The sequence below is a fragment of the Hemicordylus capensis genome, chromosome 1 (genome assembly GCF_027244095.1).
Source record: "Hemicordylus capensis ecotype Gifberg chromosome 1, rHemCap1.1.pri, whole genome shotgun sequence".
NCBI classification, from domain to species: domain Eukaryota; kingdom Metazoa; phylum Chordata; class Lepidosauria; order Squamata; family Cordylidae; genus Hemicordylus; species Hemicordylus capensis.
Genome location: NC_069657.1, coordinates 76,385,946 through 76,402,701, shown reverse-complemented (window position 1 = coordinate 76,402,701; position 16,756 = coordinate 76,385,946). Strand labels below are relative to the sequence as shown.

The window sequence follows — 16,756 nt, the reverse complement described above, 5'->3', positions numbered from 1 at the left end:
GCTCCATTTAGCTTACTAAGCAGATACATGTCACATCTCTGCAGCCCATGCAGAACTGCCAGTTGTCTCAAGTCACAAACTATGGTATATAAAAATCTTCACATGCTGTACTATAATTTTCTCAGTGTTTTCACTCCCACCCATTTCCACCTTTGTTATTTATAAATTCAGTTATAAATCGTTGCTTCCTATCAGCAAGTCAATTGCACTAGATATAAAGGATCTTTATGAAGCAACAAAAGGGCCATTCAGCACAAGCAGCCACGCTCTGGTATACATGCAGAGAAGGCATGGCTCTAAATACGGTACTCCAGGGCCTATTGAGAGTGATAATCATCAGACAATGGCAGACAATTAGATCATCTTTCATTTTCTTCAAGCACATAGCTCACATGATGAGCAATCATATCAACATTCTACATTTGCCTGGTTAATTAAAGACAAGAGCATTTTATGGATTTAGTCGTGACTTCTCTTTAGACTGGAGAGCTTACTTTTGAAGCATGGTGTAATTCCTATGGTTTCAAAGAAAAAAATTGAACATATTATTACAGCTTGTATTCTTTCATTTCTGCATTTCTTTCCTTAATTGCTACTTCCATTTTTCTGTTTCTGTGCCTGCATTCTTGCACTTACAAGTTCTTTACTTTTCTGTCTATCTTCTATTATTCCTTTTTCAATTGAAGTCTATACAAAGGCATGCAGGCTGTGCATTTTGACACATTATGGATGTGTCCCTTAACTGACTTAATTCCATATGTAGCCCACTCTGGTTGCTGAGCCAGATATGGTTCCCACACAAGTTAATACATCACTTTAGATGAGATAGTGAATCCCTGAAACGATTATCCTATGCTGACATTTCTGTAGCATACTAGGTCATTTGACTGATGCACAAGAAAAGAATGAGGAATATGGGAAACCACATGCACATGCACATAATAGATAAATAGTATGAGCACAGTTCAGCCAATGTTAGGCATTTTTAAGTCCCATTCTGGTCCAAAGTCCAGTCCCCCTGTGGGGGAGAGTAGGAGAGGGGAAAGTAGCAGGGCTGCAGAATGTAGTATGTGCAGGTCAGTGGGAAGTATATTATGCAGAATTTATTCTAAAAATTGCACCTTGTCTTGTGGCAAAAGGCCTTTAAGTCCAGGCTCCAAAATTACCTCTGATTTGAATCTTTCCTGTTGAAATCAGTTGGACTACAAGAGTACTTCACTTTGATGAGATGATACCTTATGTATACATACCACTGGCATCGATAACACAGGAGTTCCCTATATGAAGCAAACAGGCTGCAGCCAAAGCATTTTGAAAAAGTACAGTAAGGGAATATGTGAGCATAGAGTGTGCACCATTAATACAAAAGAAAGTTATGTTTCCAGGTCTTTTGCTTTGTTACTGAATGTAAATTCCATTCTTAACTCTTTTTCTTTTTGGTCAGTTTGTGACTCACCAACTTCTCACATTTATATGACTGATGGGATAAGCACACATTCTAAACTGATAACTGATGTTTTTTCTTCTTTCCTCTCTCATCAGGAGAACTTAGCAAGACTACAGAGAGCTTTTGCAAGAAAGTGGGAATTCATCTTTATGCAAGCAGAAGCACAAGTGAAGTAAGGGTTTGCAGTTCCAACAAGCCAAATGAGTAACTGAGGGCTTGGGGAGAGAATGGGTTAACATCAACAATTCCTTATTAAAGCTTGTGCTTCAGGGTTATATTCCCTTCCCCTTGCAATATAGAAACTTCTGGAAAATACTTCCATGTGGCTGCATCCCATGCAGGAACCATGGCGCTGAAAACCTGCTTACCATCACACAGATGGCCCAATTCACAAGAATCTCTAGGCTAATTGTGTCATCAGCTGCCAAGACTGTGCAGCTCTAGCAGGAAGACACTTCACACAATTTAGGCCAATAGAATTCAAATGATATGCGTGCACACACACACACACACGCTACCCAGCAAGGAAAGTGCTCTCATGCAGAAGTATTATTTGTGCCTTTTTCATAAGAGGAGCAGGTAAGAATGTTTGAACTGATCCCTATCAGGGGAAATGTATAATTATAAATCAGTGTTAAAAAGCCATCATCTCCTTTTTAATTGGTGAACTAATGAAATGGTTTTACATTTTACAAAACTGAAAGATAGGTGCCTTTTTGAGATATTGAAGGACCAGTGTTCCCTCTAACAGATATTTCCAGATGTTGTTGACTACAGCTCCCAGAATCCCCAACCGCAATGGCTTTTGCTTGGGGACAGGGGAACACCTAAGTGATTTTCGGGCCCAGACCAGCCCTTCTGCAAGCGCCCCCCCCCACTCCGCGAGGCCCCCAAAACCTGCTATTGGGGGCTTCTGGTGATTGGCAAACCTATGTGTGTGTTTTTTAAATCAAAGCCGCCGCAAATCTGAGGGGTGGCTGCCGGGGGGTGGGAGCTGTGCAGTCGACCTCCTCCTCTCCCCCCCCCACCACCGGCAACGGCAGAAAGAGGAGCACCGCTGGACATGTCCTCTCAGCCCAGTGGCTGTAGTAAACTGCGCCTCGCAGTTCACTACAGCCTCTGGGCCGAGAAGACATGCCCAGCAGTTGCCCCTGGGGTGGGGGTGGGGAGAGGAGGTCGACTGCTCGGCTAACCCCTCGCCGGCAGCCACCCCTCTGCCACATGGTGGCTTTGATTTAAAAAAACATATGTAGGTTTGCCGCTGCAGGCAGGCACAGGGTAGCAGTAAGAGGCCACCCGGATATTTGGAGCCCCCCCACCGGACCTTGGAGGCTGTGGACGGGGCCACAAGGTCTGGGGGTTCGAGCACCTCTGCTTGGGGATTATTGGAGTTGTAGTCAACAAAATCTGGGAATCCCTGTTTAGAGGGAACACTGTGAAGGAAATGAGAAGGCTTACAGCTTGCTGAACAAAAATGGCCACTCCCTTCCTAGAGAGAGGCCATCTTTAAAATTTTATTTTCTGTTACCATATTGAAAATAATTCTTTTTAATTATCTTAGTAATGCATCACACCAAAAATAGGCTTGATAAATGAAATATGTGTCCTTAACTGATAGCCTTCCATATTTAAAATTAACACCCACCAATTGGCCCGCTTGAGTTTGAAGATTATTAACCTACTGATTTTAAAATTTGCAGCCCTAGCAGGGTTCTGCTCATCACCCATGTCATGACAAATGTCCCATAGCCTTCTGGCAGAGGTGACAAGAGGATCCCCACCTTTCTCTCCAGCTTGATGAGGGCATGGATCATAGTCCCTGCATAGCTATGCAGCAGATCCATGCCCCTCTCTCAATTTCCAAGCTAGCAAGGAAGGCTAGGGCTGGCCAACTTGGTGGCAAGCAGATGCAATGTCCCAGAGTCCCTAACAAGCCTCAGTCTTTACCTCTGGCTCTGGCATGGAGAATGGGGCAGGTCATATGGGCTGTGCCGTAGACTGCAGATGTACTTGGGGCACCATCCACGCCCAAAGGAACCCAACTGCTGAGACAATTCCTGACCACCCAACTCCCCTAATAGAAGAGTAGGAGATTGCTCCTCACTTTATGGGGTGGGGCACAGCACAAGCCCAGGTCCTAAGGCTGCAATCATATTGCACATTTAACTAGGAGTAAGCCACATAGAACTTACTTCTGAATGAAGATGCATAGGTTTGTGTTGAAGGGAGAGGCAAGGTGCTGGTGACAACAGATTTTGGTGTGGTTACCAAAGCTAAGTAAAATTGGTGGAATCCTAACCCTGGCATAAAAACAAGAAGTGCTATGGCACTAATTAAAATAAAGCAATTTACTCCTGTCCCTGGCAGCAAAAATAATCTTATTAATGTGGGAAAGCTTTTAGATTTCATTTGATTGTACTGTTCATTTTTATACTACTGCTATTTTGAGCAGATAAACTGGAATGAAGCCCCACCCACCCACCCCCACACATCTTTATTTCCCTGTTTCTGACCACTTTCATCTGATGGCTTCCCTGTTATAAGACTCTACCCTCATTCCATTGAGCATTCCCAAAGCCTCAGGCATCATTAAATGAGCTGCATTAGTCAGTGTCAAACATAGTGATAAGTGTAGATGTTCATCATTAACCTCTACTTCACCTCTGCTATACTTCACCTCTGCTATATTGTTGCTGGATGAGAATTTACCGTTGGGGAAGGGGAGTAGTGGTGGGTGATCTGCACAGCACAAGGAGCCTAGTGAAAAGTACCTGGCAAAGCCAGGAGAGAGCAAGCGGGAGGGGACGTATAAGAACCAACCAAGAGATGGGAAGTAGGGAGGGAAGAGATCCGAAAGGGTTTGGGTGAAGGAGGAAGGAGAAGCTGGCCAAGAGAACTGGCAAGAGACCGAGGGAGAGAAGAGGAGAAACCTGCACAATTTTGGCAGGGGGCGGGGGAGGAGGGGCCAATCCGGAGAACAAGCAAAAGACCAAGAGAGGCACGAAGGGGAAACTGAGGCTATTGCCACCTATACCAGGAGGCACACCTTGCAAGTACCCCTGGTGGAAGAAGCTGGCTAGAATTCACACTTACTTGGGCATATAGTCTGAGTCTCTTAACCCTGCTGTGACTTGCTCTCTCATGAGAGGGCGATCTTCTCACCGGCACATACATACATACCTTTAAAATATTTCTATACTGCCTAAAACTTGCCTTATGTTATCATAATACGGAATTCAGACCAGGATTGCTGCATGCTTTCCTCTGTTTTCTGCCTGGCAGTGGACCTTTTCTCTCATGAGCGCGCAGTCTTTGAGTAGATCCTAAAGATTGGGGTCCCTGTAGGGACTGCTCTCCCTGCTTTCTCTGGTGAAAAATATATCTCAATAAAAACCTTCTAACCTAGCCCAATAAAACCATAAGCACTCAAACACTCACATACCCAGGGAAAGGAAAGGGGAGTTGGGGAGAAAAAATCGCTCTCCCTGTATTCACCTGTCCAATGTGAAGAGAAGCTGGGTGCTCCGTGGAGAAAATGGGGTGCGATGATGGAAAAAACAGAGGGTCATTGTCTCCTGGATGGATCTCAAAGACTGTGTTGTTTGGGGGCTTTTGGCTGGTCAGTTTTATAGGGTAAAAAGACACTAAATCAGTGCCCCTCTGGATTAATGATTACTGGGGGTGATCTCTAGTGGAGGACAATGGGCTTCAGAATAGCTAGACAGGAAGATGGGATTATCTTGGAAATAAAATGTTGGCTGTAGGGATTTTGGCTTGTTCACTCTAAGGTTTAGAAGGATCCGGGAGGCATGATTGCATGGCTTTAGTGCCTAGGTCAAGAATGTAAGAATGTGCAGGAATGGGAGGACAGCCATATCTGCCTTGGCTTGGGAGTCTCAGGAGAGCTTTAGACTCCCTGTGCAGGAAGCATTTCTTGAGGTGTCAGGATACCCAGTCTGAGCTCCCATGGGGTAGGATGCTGCGGCAGCACTTCCTCCCTAGCTGCCTCCTTAGGCTACTCTTCGCTTCAGTGATAAACACGGATTCCTTCCTGTGCTCTCTCAGACATAGGCAAGACTGGACTGAGCACCTCTGTAGGGACTCCAAGGAGTGTTCAGGGGGTCCCATTTCCTAATAGCATTTGCTCTAATCCCAGATGTAATATAGCCACAACAAAATCCATCTAGAGCATTGTATTCTGTGAGATTCACCCCTGATTTCCCATCAGTCCTCATGTTACTCTAAGGATAGGCTGCATTTAGTCCCCAATAAATGCTTGCTTATCTCTAATGAATAATCTCAAGCTGTAGATTAAAAGCAGACACTGAGCTATTTGAATGGAAACACAGTAATTGATAATATATTGCTCCCTTATAACTGAGCCAGACCATAGGCCCATCTAGTTCAGTACTGTCTGGCAGCAGTTCTGTCTGGCGGGGTTTCAGATAGGGATGTTTGCCAACCTTAGCTGGGAATGCCTAGGACATTCTGCATGCAAAGCATGTCTTTTACCACTAAGCTACCTCCCTTCTTCACTTCCCTATTAGTATCACAGACATGGCTTAATAATGCATTGTACATACAAACCCACATAACAGGAGAATGTGAGTATGATATTTTGGGTGTGGAGTTAGCATAAATGTTCCAGGAAGTCTAGGAACCTGTCTACCACAATCTATCGGGAAGAGAGGGATTTGTTTTTGTTTTGTGCATGCCTTGAATTCCAGACTGTGGGTTGATCTGACCTCTCCTATTGGTGCAGTTTACATGTGTGACCTGTTCTTGTTTGTTTCAGAATAGACAGAAAGAAAGATAAAACAGAGAGAAAAATTTTGGACAGTCAAGAAAGAGCCTTCTGGGACGTCCATAGGCCAGTGGTGAGATTTTTTTTAATTTTTTGCTCTTTTGCTAGAGGATTAACTGAGTAACCACTCAGGAATTTCTTCCTTCTGGATGTGGGTGGATGCTTTTGCATGAAGAATAACTGCTATTGTTTCTTGTTGCTTTTGAAAAATCCCTATACCTATTGTCAATTTCACTTTAAAGCTCTCATAAAAATTGTACTATTTTGCATTCACAGGCAGCAATTGTGCTAGTTTTTGGTTTTTTAAAATGTTGCTTCTCATTGTGTGGCTCATCTGCTGAATTTGTACAATTCCTTCCATACAGTATCATTTCAGAACACACATTTAATACCAAAGGGTGTAGATAAGGAATGGAAAAAGGGAGAAGGGATACAAAATCTCCGCTTGCTCTATGAACAGTTTTCTATTCCATATTCTGTACTTTTCTTCCACGTAATTATTCTGCTGTGTGACAACTTGCCATGGGAAAATGTTCATATCTTTAAACCAGTCCATTTTTCAGCAATACAGTATCGTGCTATTATTGTGCCTAAATTTATTCCCAGGTGTTGGTGGCGAGGATAGCAGGTCAGGTGCATGCAACAAATTATTCAAATTGGCAGTGTCACACAATAGGTTCTAGGAGCATAATCCACCCAAAGCTCATCGATTTCAATGAGAGAATGTAAGCATGTGCTTAAGGCATTGAAAGAAACATTGTCTAAGCATTCACCCTGTGCATTTTCAGATATTGAAAGTGGTCTGATAGTAGCCATCTCAGAGGATATCTAAAAATAGTTCAGATCCAAAATAGGGAAGCCTACATTGGATCAGAATTAGAGGATATGATTTAGGGATTTAGGGAATTTTTTCATTTAAATTTCAGAATGTTGGAGCCCAAAATGGTGGTAAAAATACAAAATGGAGTCTGCCTTTCCCCCCTAATCGTAGTTGGCAGACAGGAACCATCTTCTGCCATCTCTCTGTCTGCATGTATCTGCATTTATTTCTTAATTTGGGTGATTATTTACTTACAAATTTAAGAATAAAGTGATAGATTATTGGATGTTGCATCACTGAGCATTAATAAGCATTGCAGCTAATAGCATATTTAAGTGCTTAACCCAGATTCTTGGATCTTTCTACTGTGGTATAGCAGGAGGATACAAGTCTGAAATTGTTTTGAATTCTTCCCCCAGGGATATTTTATTTATTTGTTTATTTATTTGTTTATTGTTGAATTTTTTTTATTGTTGAATGATATCCATCATGCCCCTCCCTTCTCTGCTTTTAAGTAAGCATTGAAAACCTTCTTATTCTGGAAAGCTTTTAACTGCAGACTTTAGCTGGTCCTCTTTGTTTGGTTGCTGGTCCTCTTTTGTTTTTTATACTGTAATTTTATCAGTTTTATTCTTGTATTTGATTATTGCTGTCCACCCTGGGAGGTTTTCCCAGAAGAGTTTGAATTATATTTCATTCTTATTTTCAGTTCATGCAAGGGTGAAGGAACTATTAGCACCTGAGAAAGTTATTGGATGCAATAGGATTCCAAGAAGCCTTGGAAGGGTTTGGAGTTGGCTCTGTTAGTGATTCTGTCAATGCTCTGGTGCAAACATGGAATAATGAAATCACTACAGCAGTAGATACAATCACTCTTAAAGGGTCCTCTCGGACATGTTTCAAAATCAGCCCCGTGGTATTTGAAAGAACTACGGGAGCTAAAGCGGTAAGGTAGACAACTAGAACACAAGCGGAGGAAGATTTGGCACAAACTTGACAGATCACAACACTGAGCATATGTGAAGATCTATGCTCTGGCAGTGCAGGCAGCAAAGAAGCAGCCCTTATCTGCCCACATTGCTTCTGCAAATTCACATCCGGCAGAGTTGTTTAGGGTTGTGAGGGGGCTAGTATGTGCCCCCTCCCCCTTGAATGTCAACTTAGAACCATCAGTCCCTTGCTGTGAGGTCTTCAATGACTTTTAAAATAAAAGAACTAATAAAATCTCTCATATTTGGGCCAAACTGGATTCCACAGTTACTGCAGAGTTTACTGTGGAGATGCTCAGCAACAACTCTTGTCCAATGAGATTGGATCGTTTTCAGTTTGTAACTCCTGAGGATGTGGACAAACTGCTTCAGGCTGTACATTCTGCTACCTGTTCTCTTGACTCTTGCCCAACTTGGCTTATTTAACCTCTTAATTGTATTATCAGAGAGGGTCTGGTAAATATTACAAATGCTTCTCTGAGGGAGGGCAGGATGCCTCCTTGTCTAAAGGAGACTATTATTAGACCTTATTTGAAGAAACCTGCATTGGAGTTAGCTAATTACAGACCCATTTCCAATCTTCCATGGTTGGGCAAGGTGACTGAGTGGATGGTAGTCTCTTAGCTCCAGGCAGTTTTGGATGACACAGATTATCGAGACCCATTTCAAACTGGCTTTCAGGGGGGCTATGGGGTTGAGAATGCCTTCATTGGCCTGATGGATGATCTCCAATTGGCTGTTGACAGAGGGAGTGTGACTCTGCTGATCTTTTTGGATCTCTTTGTGGCTTTTGATACCATCAACCATGGTATCCTTCTGGATCGCCTGAGGGAGGTGGGATTGGGTGGCACTGTTTTACAGTGGTTCCATTCCTACCTCTCTGGGAAATTCCAGAGATTGCTGCTCTGCAGAGCAAAAACTAAACTATGGAGTTCCACAAGGCTCCATGCTGCCTTCAGTGCTCTTTAACATCTACATGAATCTGCTGGGAGAGATCATCTGGATTTTGGTGCAGGATGTTATCAATATGCTGATGACACCCCGATCTATTTCTTTATGTCGACCTCATCAGGAAATGGCATAACTTCCTTAAATGACTGCCTGGAGGTGGTAATGGGCTGGATGAAGGATAACAAACTGAAGTTGAATCCGAATAAGATGGTGGTATTGACTGTGGTGGGTGGAGTAGGGACCCAAGAGCTGGTTTAGATCTTCCTCTTCTGGGTTACATATCCCCTGAAAGATCAGGTACATAAATTGAGAGTGCTCCTGGATCCAAAACACTCTCTGGTTTCTCAGGTTGAAGCAGTGGCCAAGAACACTTTTTATCAGCTTTGGCTGATATGTCATCTGCACCCATGTCTAGAGGTAAATGACCTTAAAACAGTGGTGCATATGCTGGTAACCTCCAGGCTTGACTACTGTAATGCACTCATTTGGGGCTGCTTTTGTACATAGACACTGTACGTGCACTGGAGTTGGTGCAGAATGTGGCAGCCAGACTGGTCTCTAGGACAACCTGAAGGGACCATATAACACTGATTTTAAAAGAACTGCACTGGTTGCCAATGTTTCCGAGCAAAATACAAAGTGCTGGTTATTACCTATAAAGCCCTGAATGACTTGGGTCCAGGGTACTTAAGAGAGCGTCTTCTTTGTCAGACTTTGTCACCTATTGAGATCATCTGAAGAAGTCTGGTTACAGTTGCCACCCAACTCGTTTGGTGGAGACTCAGGACTGGGCCTTCTCTGTGGCTGCCCTGGGGCTTTGGAATAAGCTCCTTGTCAAGATAAGAGCATCTCCATCCCTGTTTGTTTTTAGGTAGACCGTCAAGACACACCTATTACTCAGGCTTTTAACTGAAATTAATTTTAAATTGTAAACTTGTTTTTATTCCATAAAATTGTTTAACTTTTTATTCTGTGAAATTGTTTTAATTGTTATTACTCTGTTTTATATTTGTTGTGCTTTGGCTCACCTATTAAGATCACATGCTTAATCAATTATGCTTACCCACTTATTAATCAATTACATGCTTAATCAATTATGAAGAAATATAACCAAGACACTTCTTAGCTACTAGCGAGAAACCGTCACGGCAAGAAGAAGCAGGAATACAGTGGTCCCTCGACTTACGTAATTAATCCATTCCGAACGCACGTTCGGAGGTCGAAATTTTCGTAAGTCGAAGAGCGCACCACGGAAGTCTGGAAACATTCGTAAGTCAAGGAAACTGCATCTAAAAATTCGTAGGTCGAGTAAGCTGAATCTAAACCGGCAACTACTTCCGGTCTTTTTTGTCGCTCGTAACTCGAAAACATCGGATGTCGAGTAGTTCGTAGGTCGAGGGATTACTGTAGTTAAACCTTGAAAATGACAATTGCAAAACACATAATCAGGCCTGGTTTATGCAAAGGAATTTATCAATGCACCTGTAGGTTTTGGTTTTTTTAAAGCTTGTGTTACAAACTATTTACAAGTGACAGTGCTTGGATTATGCACTACAAGTGACAGAGCTTGGATCATAATGTTACAAATCTGGGCATTAATCAGTTTGGGCTTGTGCTTAGTTTTCATGAAGCAGTGCAAATATTATCTCCGCCCACACTCCCTCCCAAGCATATACTCCATAGCTCTGGAAGATGCTTTTGAAACGAGATTGTGGGGCGGGGGGGAATAGGGCTGTAACGTTTTATTTATTTCATTACATTTTCATCACCCTTCCAAGCAGTTGTATATGCTGGCCCTCACCCATTTTATTTTCCCAATAACCTGGTAAGGTAGAATAGGTCAGGAGGAAGTGACTCACTCAAGATCACCCAGTGAGTTTTGTGTATGGATAAGGATCTGAACCAAGGCCCAGTCTGGCATTCTAAACTTCTGTGGCTCAATTGAAAAGAACTTTAATGAAGTAGTTCATAAGTTTTTGTGCAAACAAGTTCAGTCTGGCTGCCTCTTTGATGTAGCAGATGATGATGCTGTTTACTGTAGTCTGAAGCTACCACTATATTCCACTTGTCAGTGAGCCTTAAGGAATTTAGCTCATCCACTACTAGCAACATCATACTGTGATTGCGCAAATACCCTGCATTGTCCAAATGATGGAAAATAGGAGCCAGGTGCCCTATGTCAGTGCCTCCATTGCACAAAGACCTTGCATGAAAAATTTCTCTACCTCAAAAGGGGAGAAATCACATGCTCACAGCCTCTGCACAATTAGACATTGGCATACAGCACCTGCTGGGACATTAAATCATTTGCATGGTAAAGGGGGAACTTTCTCCATGCAAAGTGGGCAAATGCCATGGACAGCATATGAACGGCATTACTAATTTGTGCTAGATTGTGCCCAATCATTTAAATGACCACTTGCAATTTTAAATCAATTCCCAACCGTTCTTATAGCATTTTAGTATTCTAACTGCATAAGTCAGTATCTGCAATTACTGGATTTTGGAAAGCAAAGGCAGCATGAACATTAAATACAACTGGTAATCTTATACATGTATCTTTCTCAGCCGGGCTGTGTGAACACAACAGAGATGGACATCAGAAAGTGTCGCCGAATGAAAAATCCACAGAGGGTCAAAAAGGCAAGACTTACCCCCACCCCACCCCAAAGTTAACTTCAAAACCATGCCTTACCTTCAAATGCAAATTGGAAAACGTTTTCTTGGATTTTCTTCTTATATACAGTTTTGTGGTCCACAATATCTGTATTGGACTATTTTATACCTATACTAACGGAAAAGAGCAACACCCTATTGCCTCAGAACTCTGTATGTAAACATTGCTATTTTTATATGCCTTGTTTACTGACATCAAATTAATTTTTCTCTTATTGTGTGTATGCTTTTCTCTCATCCTCACCCATAATAACTTGTGACTCGGGGTGATGGAAGTTGTAGTTCAGCAAAAGCTGGAAGGCCAGGTTTTCCCACCCCTGTATTGGAGTGTGCTCCGAGAGTGTGTGTGCGCACACACAATACACTTACACACAATACACGCAATACACACTTACACATACCTTTGAGCAAGATGCAGTGTATTAATATATTCTGTAAGATGTTTAGTTCATAGTTAGGAGGAGACTGAATTAGAATTAGACACTCTGGTCTTCTTGGTGGATCACCCATCAATTCTAAGTCTCAGTTTTCAGACTTTTCATATATGTAGGCTTTTAGAACCATGATGCTTGCAGAGTACCTATTAGATTCTGCCCCTGCCCCCCAGAAAAAAACCCCTAGGGTTTTCATTCCAATGTGCATATTTCTGTTGTTTGTAGAAATAGAATTGCTGTGAGCTGCATGCTGTGAGCTGTATGGCAGTTGTTAGCTAATTGGCATGAGATTCCATTTCCATCAGGGGGACTTGAAGACATTTTTTCATCCATTCCCAGCACTGTTGCTCCTCTATGTGTGGTAGAATTGGGTTGGGGTGCGCACTAACTGTGGTTCAAGCACTCACTTGGTGCGGGGAGGGGAGCGGGAGCTTTAAGAAAGAGGAGAGCAGGTCCTTACCTGCTCTCTGCCACCCCTGCAGTTTCCTGCTGGGGCAGCACTCATCCCAAATACCCCCATGTGACACCAGCGGGCACATGGCATCCGCACCATTTGCAAAGTCAAGAACACCATGCAGGCCATGCAAATGGTACCTGCGCATGCGCAGATGCCATGTGCATGCTGGCGTCACACAAGGGTACTTGAGCTGAGCGCTGCCCCAGCAGGAAGCTGCATGGGGTGGCAGAGAGCGAGTAAGGACCTTTCTCCTCTTTCTTAAAGCTCCCGCTCCCTTCCCCATGCCGAACCAGCGCTCCAATGCAGTCCATGCACACCCCTAGAATTGGGCATGCCTCTTGCCCTCCATCACATTGCCAGTGCCCCAAACCAAGAGCTCACTGAGTGAGGCCTGCTTCACATACTTTCTCTACCTCAGTAAAGAGGACAGAAACAACTTATTTTTTTGACGTGTTACGATTATGTAGCATTTCTGGCGCATAATTATAATTGAGCAGATGGGTTCAAAGAACCTGGGGCCCCCAGCTCCACCCCTCCCTATTTTCTTCATTATCTATCTCCCTCACCCCAGGGGGCCGCCATGGAGACAGGCAAACATGGGCTCCCTCTCCCCTAGCTATGCCCCTGTAGCATTTATACATCATTCTTACTGCACAGTGGTGCTTTATGTAATAAAATAATCTTTAAAAGACAGATCCCTGCTCTGAGGCACTTACAGTCTAAATTCTTACAAGCAGGAGAAACTGCAGGAGGAGGAAGGAAGTGGGTTACAAGGGGTGTGTTTCATTCTAAAACGCATAGCAAACAATTCCATTGCTTGAAACCATAATCTGATATTTTGTGTACTATAATAATAATCTGGCCTGTTTATTACAGTCAGTATATGGGGTTGCAGAAGATTGCCAGTCACAAAGCCCTGTACATATGCCCTCCCAACCAGTTCGAAAAACAACAAAAGAAGATGTCCGAAAACAAGTAAGTAATCTGCTTTTTTAACATAAGAAATTTCCTTACGCTGAGTTAGACCATTGGTCCATCTACTTTAGTATTAACTATGCTGGCCGGCAACATCTGTCCAGGGTTTTCAACAGCAAAGGATCTTTCCCAGTCTTGAAGGCACCAGGGATTGAAGCCGAGACCTTCAGTATGCAAGTCACAGGCTCTACCACTGAGCGATGTCCTCCTCATGGGGAAACATGTACAAGTAACTCTAAATGCACATCAGAGTGCACACAAAATTTTGGATGGGAGATAGCATATTTAAGTATATTGTCATACTTAAAAGTCATTAGAAGCATAAGTCATTAAAAGCACAAAAATAATATAAGTGATGTAACTATATTAACTATATTAATTACATACTGTACACTTACCGTGCTAACAGTTGTTTTCATTTTTTTTCCAGATAACATTTCTGAATGTGCAAATAGACAGACACTGTTTAAAAATGTCTAAAGTAGCAGAAAGGTAAGCTTCCTTATTGACATTATAATAATGGTTAGAATGCTTCTCTTGAAAGTTGATAAGGCCTTTCTCTCCAGCGAGGGACAGAAAGAGAAATAAATGCTGTCAGCTAGCAAGCACTGCCTGAAATGAATGGGGGAGAACTCGCTCAGGCTATCCCAAGCCTGGGTCACATCTCCTTTTACATGATGTGACCCGGGCTTGGGTCTTGCTGGAAAGAGAGAAAGGGAAATAAAGGCTGTCAGGCAGCAAACACTGCCTGAAATGGACGGGAGAGAGCTCACTTGGGTGTGGACAGGGGAGAACTTGCTTGAGGTTGCCAGTTTGACTCCCTGCTGGTATGTTTCCCAAACTATGGGAAACACCTATATCAGGCAGCAGCAATATAGGAAGGTGCTGAAAGGCATCATCTCATACTGAGTGGGAGGAGGCAATGGTAAACCTCTCCTGTATTATACCAAAGAAAACCACAGGGCTCTGTGAGCACCAGGAGTCGAATTCGACTCGATGGCACACTTTGCTTTTAGAGTTCCCCTGCAGTGCTTGTAAAGGCGAATCCTTACCGAATTCCTCTTTACAAGCACTAGAACTGGTTGAACCAGTTCCAAACTGGTTCGGCTTGAGCTCAGACTAGGCCCTCTTTTTGATGGGCCGGTCCAGTTCGAGCTTGAACCAGTTGCTCCTTGCTCCTTACTCCTTACATCCTTACTCAGATATTCTTTCAGCTGAAGTCCTTCACTGTATGTTCTGTTTTAACTAATGGAAGAAATGCAATTATCATCTATGAACTTCTGAGGATTGAGATCTGGGTCATGTTATGGTTGCCACCAACATCAGAGGCAAAATTGTTATCCCTATGCATCTTCTTAGAGGTGGCTCCCATCCTGAGGGAAACTTTTAGAAGGCCAGTTTAGTTGTTTTGTTTTGATGGGCCTTTTTAGGTTTCATAAGAACAGCCCTGCTGGATCAGGCCCAAGGCCCATCTAGTCCAGCATCCTGTTTCGCACAGCGGCCTACCAGATGCCGCTAGAAACCACAGGCAGTAGTTGAGGGCGTGCCCTCTCTCCTGCCGTTACTCCCCTGCAACTGGTACTCAGAGGCATCCTGCCTTTGAGGCTGGAGGTGGCCCACAGCCCTCCAACTGATAGCCATTGGTAGACCTCTCCTCCATAAAGTTATCCAAACCCCTCTTAAAGCCATCCAGGTTGTTGGCTGTCACCACATCCTGTAGCAGAGAGTTCCACAAGTGGATCACGCGTTGTGTGAAAAAGTACTTCCGTTTGTTGGTCCTAGACCTCCTGGCAATCAATTTCATGGGATGACCCCTGCTTCTAGTGTTATTTGAGAGGGAAAAGAATTTCTCTCTCTCCACCTCCTCCACACCATGCATGATTTTATAGACCTCTGTCATGTCTGCGCACAGTTGTCTTTTTTCTAAACTAAAAAGCCCCAGGTGTTGTAGTCTTGCCTCATAAGAAAGGTGCTCTAGGCCCTTGATCATCTTGGTTGCCCTCTTCTGTACCTTTTCCAGTTCTATGATGTCCTTTTTTAGATGTGGTGACCAGAACTGTACGCAGTACTCCAAGTGTGGCCGCACCATAGTTTTGTATAAGGGCATTAGAATATTAGCCGTTTTATTTTCAGCCCCCGTCCTTATGATCCCTAGCATGGAATTGGCCTTTTTCACAGCTGCCGCACATTTAGTCGACACTTTCAATGAGCTGTCCACCACGACCCCAAGATCCCTCTCCTGGTCAGTCACCAACAGCTCAGATCCCATCAGCATATACTTGAAGTTGGGGTTCTTCGTCCCAATGTGCATCACCTTGCACTTGCCAACATTGAACCGCATTTGCCAGTCTGGAGAGATCCTTTTGGAGCTCCTCACAATCCGTTTTGGATTTCACTACCAAGAAGAGCTTGGTATCATCTGCAAATTCAGCCACTTCACTGCTTACCCCTGCTTCTAGATCATTTATGAATAAATTAAAAAGCACCGGTCCCAGTACAGATCCCTGGGGGACCCCACTTCTTACTTCCTTCCATTGTGGAAACTCTCCATTTATACCTACCCTTTGTTTCCTGACTTTCAACCAGTTAGCAATCCACACATGTACTTGTCCCCTTATCCCATGACCACTAAGTTTCTTCAGGAGTATTTGATGAGGAACTTTGTCAAAAGCTTTTTGGAAGTCCAGGTATACTATGTCAACTGAATCACCTTGATCCACACACTTGTTGACACTCTCAAAGAACTCCAAAAGGTTGTTGAGGCAAGATTTACCTTTGTGGAAGCCATGCTGGCTTACTCCCAGCAGGGCCAGTTCTTCTATGTGCTTTACAATGTTATCCTTGAGGATGCTTTCCATCAATTTGCCTGGAATGGACGTTAGGCTAACCGGCCTGTAATTTCCCGGATCGCCCCGGACCCCTTTTTGAAAATCGGTGTTACATTTGCTATTCTCCAGTCCTCTGGTACAGAGCCTGATTGCAGGGATAAGTTATATATTTTAGCAAGGAGGTTGGCAATTTCACATTTGAGGTTGTATTGATTATTTTGGTTTTTCATTTTGATGTTTTATTTTGTTTTGACTATTTTTACCTGGTTGGAGGAGCAGCACCAATAGAGAATAAACCCACCAATAAAACAGCAAAATAAATAAACATGGCCAACCAGCTGCTGGGAAATGAGCAAACCACCTCAGTAAGGAAAT

The 16,756-nt window shown here is 43.3% G+C and overlaps 1 protein-coding gene across 21 annotated transcripts in view; it reads left to right on the top strand.

Moving 5' to 3' along the window:
• Positions 1-16,756, top strand: part of RGS6 (regulator of G protein signaling 6) — a 390,873-nt gene that overhangs the window by 286,122 nt on the left and 87,995 nt on the right. For all 21 annotated transcript variants that reach the window (XR_008308931.1, XR_008308962.1, XR_008308953.1 and 18 more), the window contains 5 exons: positions 1,543-1,619; positions 6,243-6,324; positions 11,580-11,654; positions 13,455-13,553; positions 13,984-14,045. Coding sequence is in view for 17 of the 21 variants with exons in the window: in XM_053256820.1 (XP_053112795.1) it covers positions 1,543-1,619; positions 6,243-6,324; positions 11,580-11,654; positions 13,455-13,553; positions 13,984-14,045 (395 nt within the window). In the remaining 4 variants the exon portion in view is untranslated. The remainder of the gene's footprint in view (positions 1-1,542; positions 1,620-6,242; positions 6,325-11,579; positions 11,655-13,454; positions 13,554-13,983; positions 14,046-16,756) is intronic.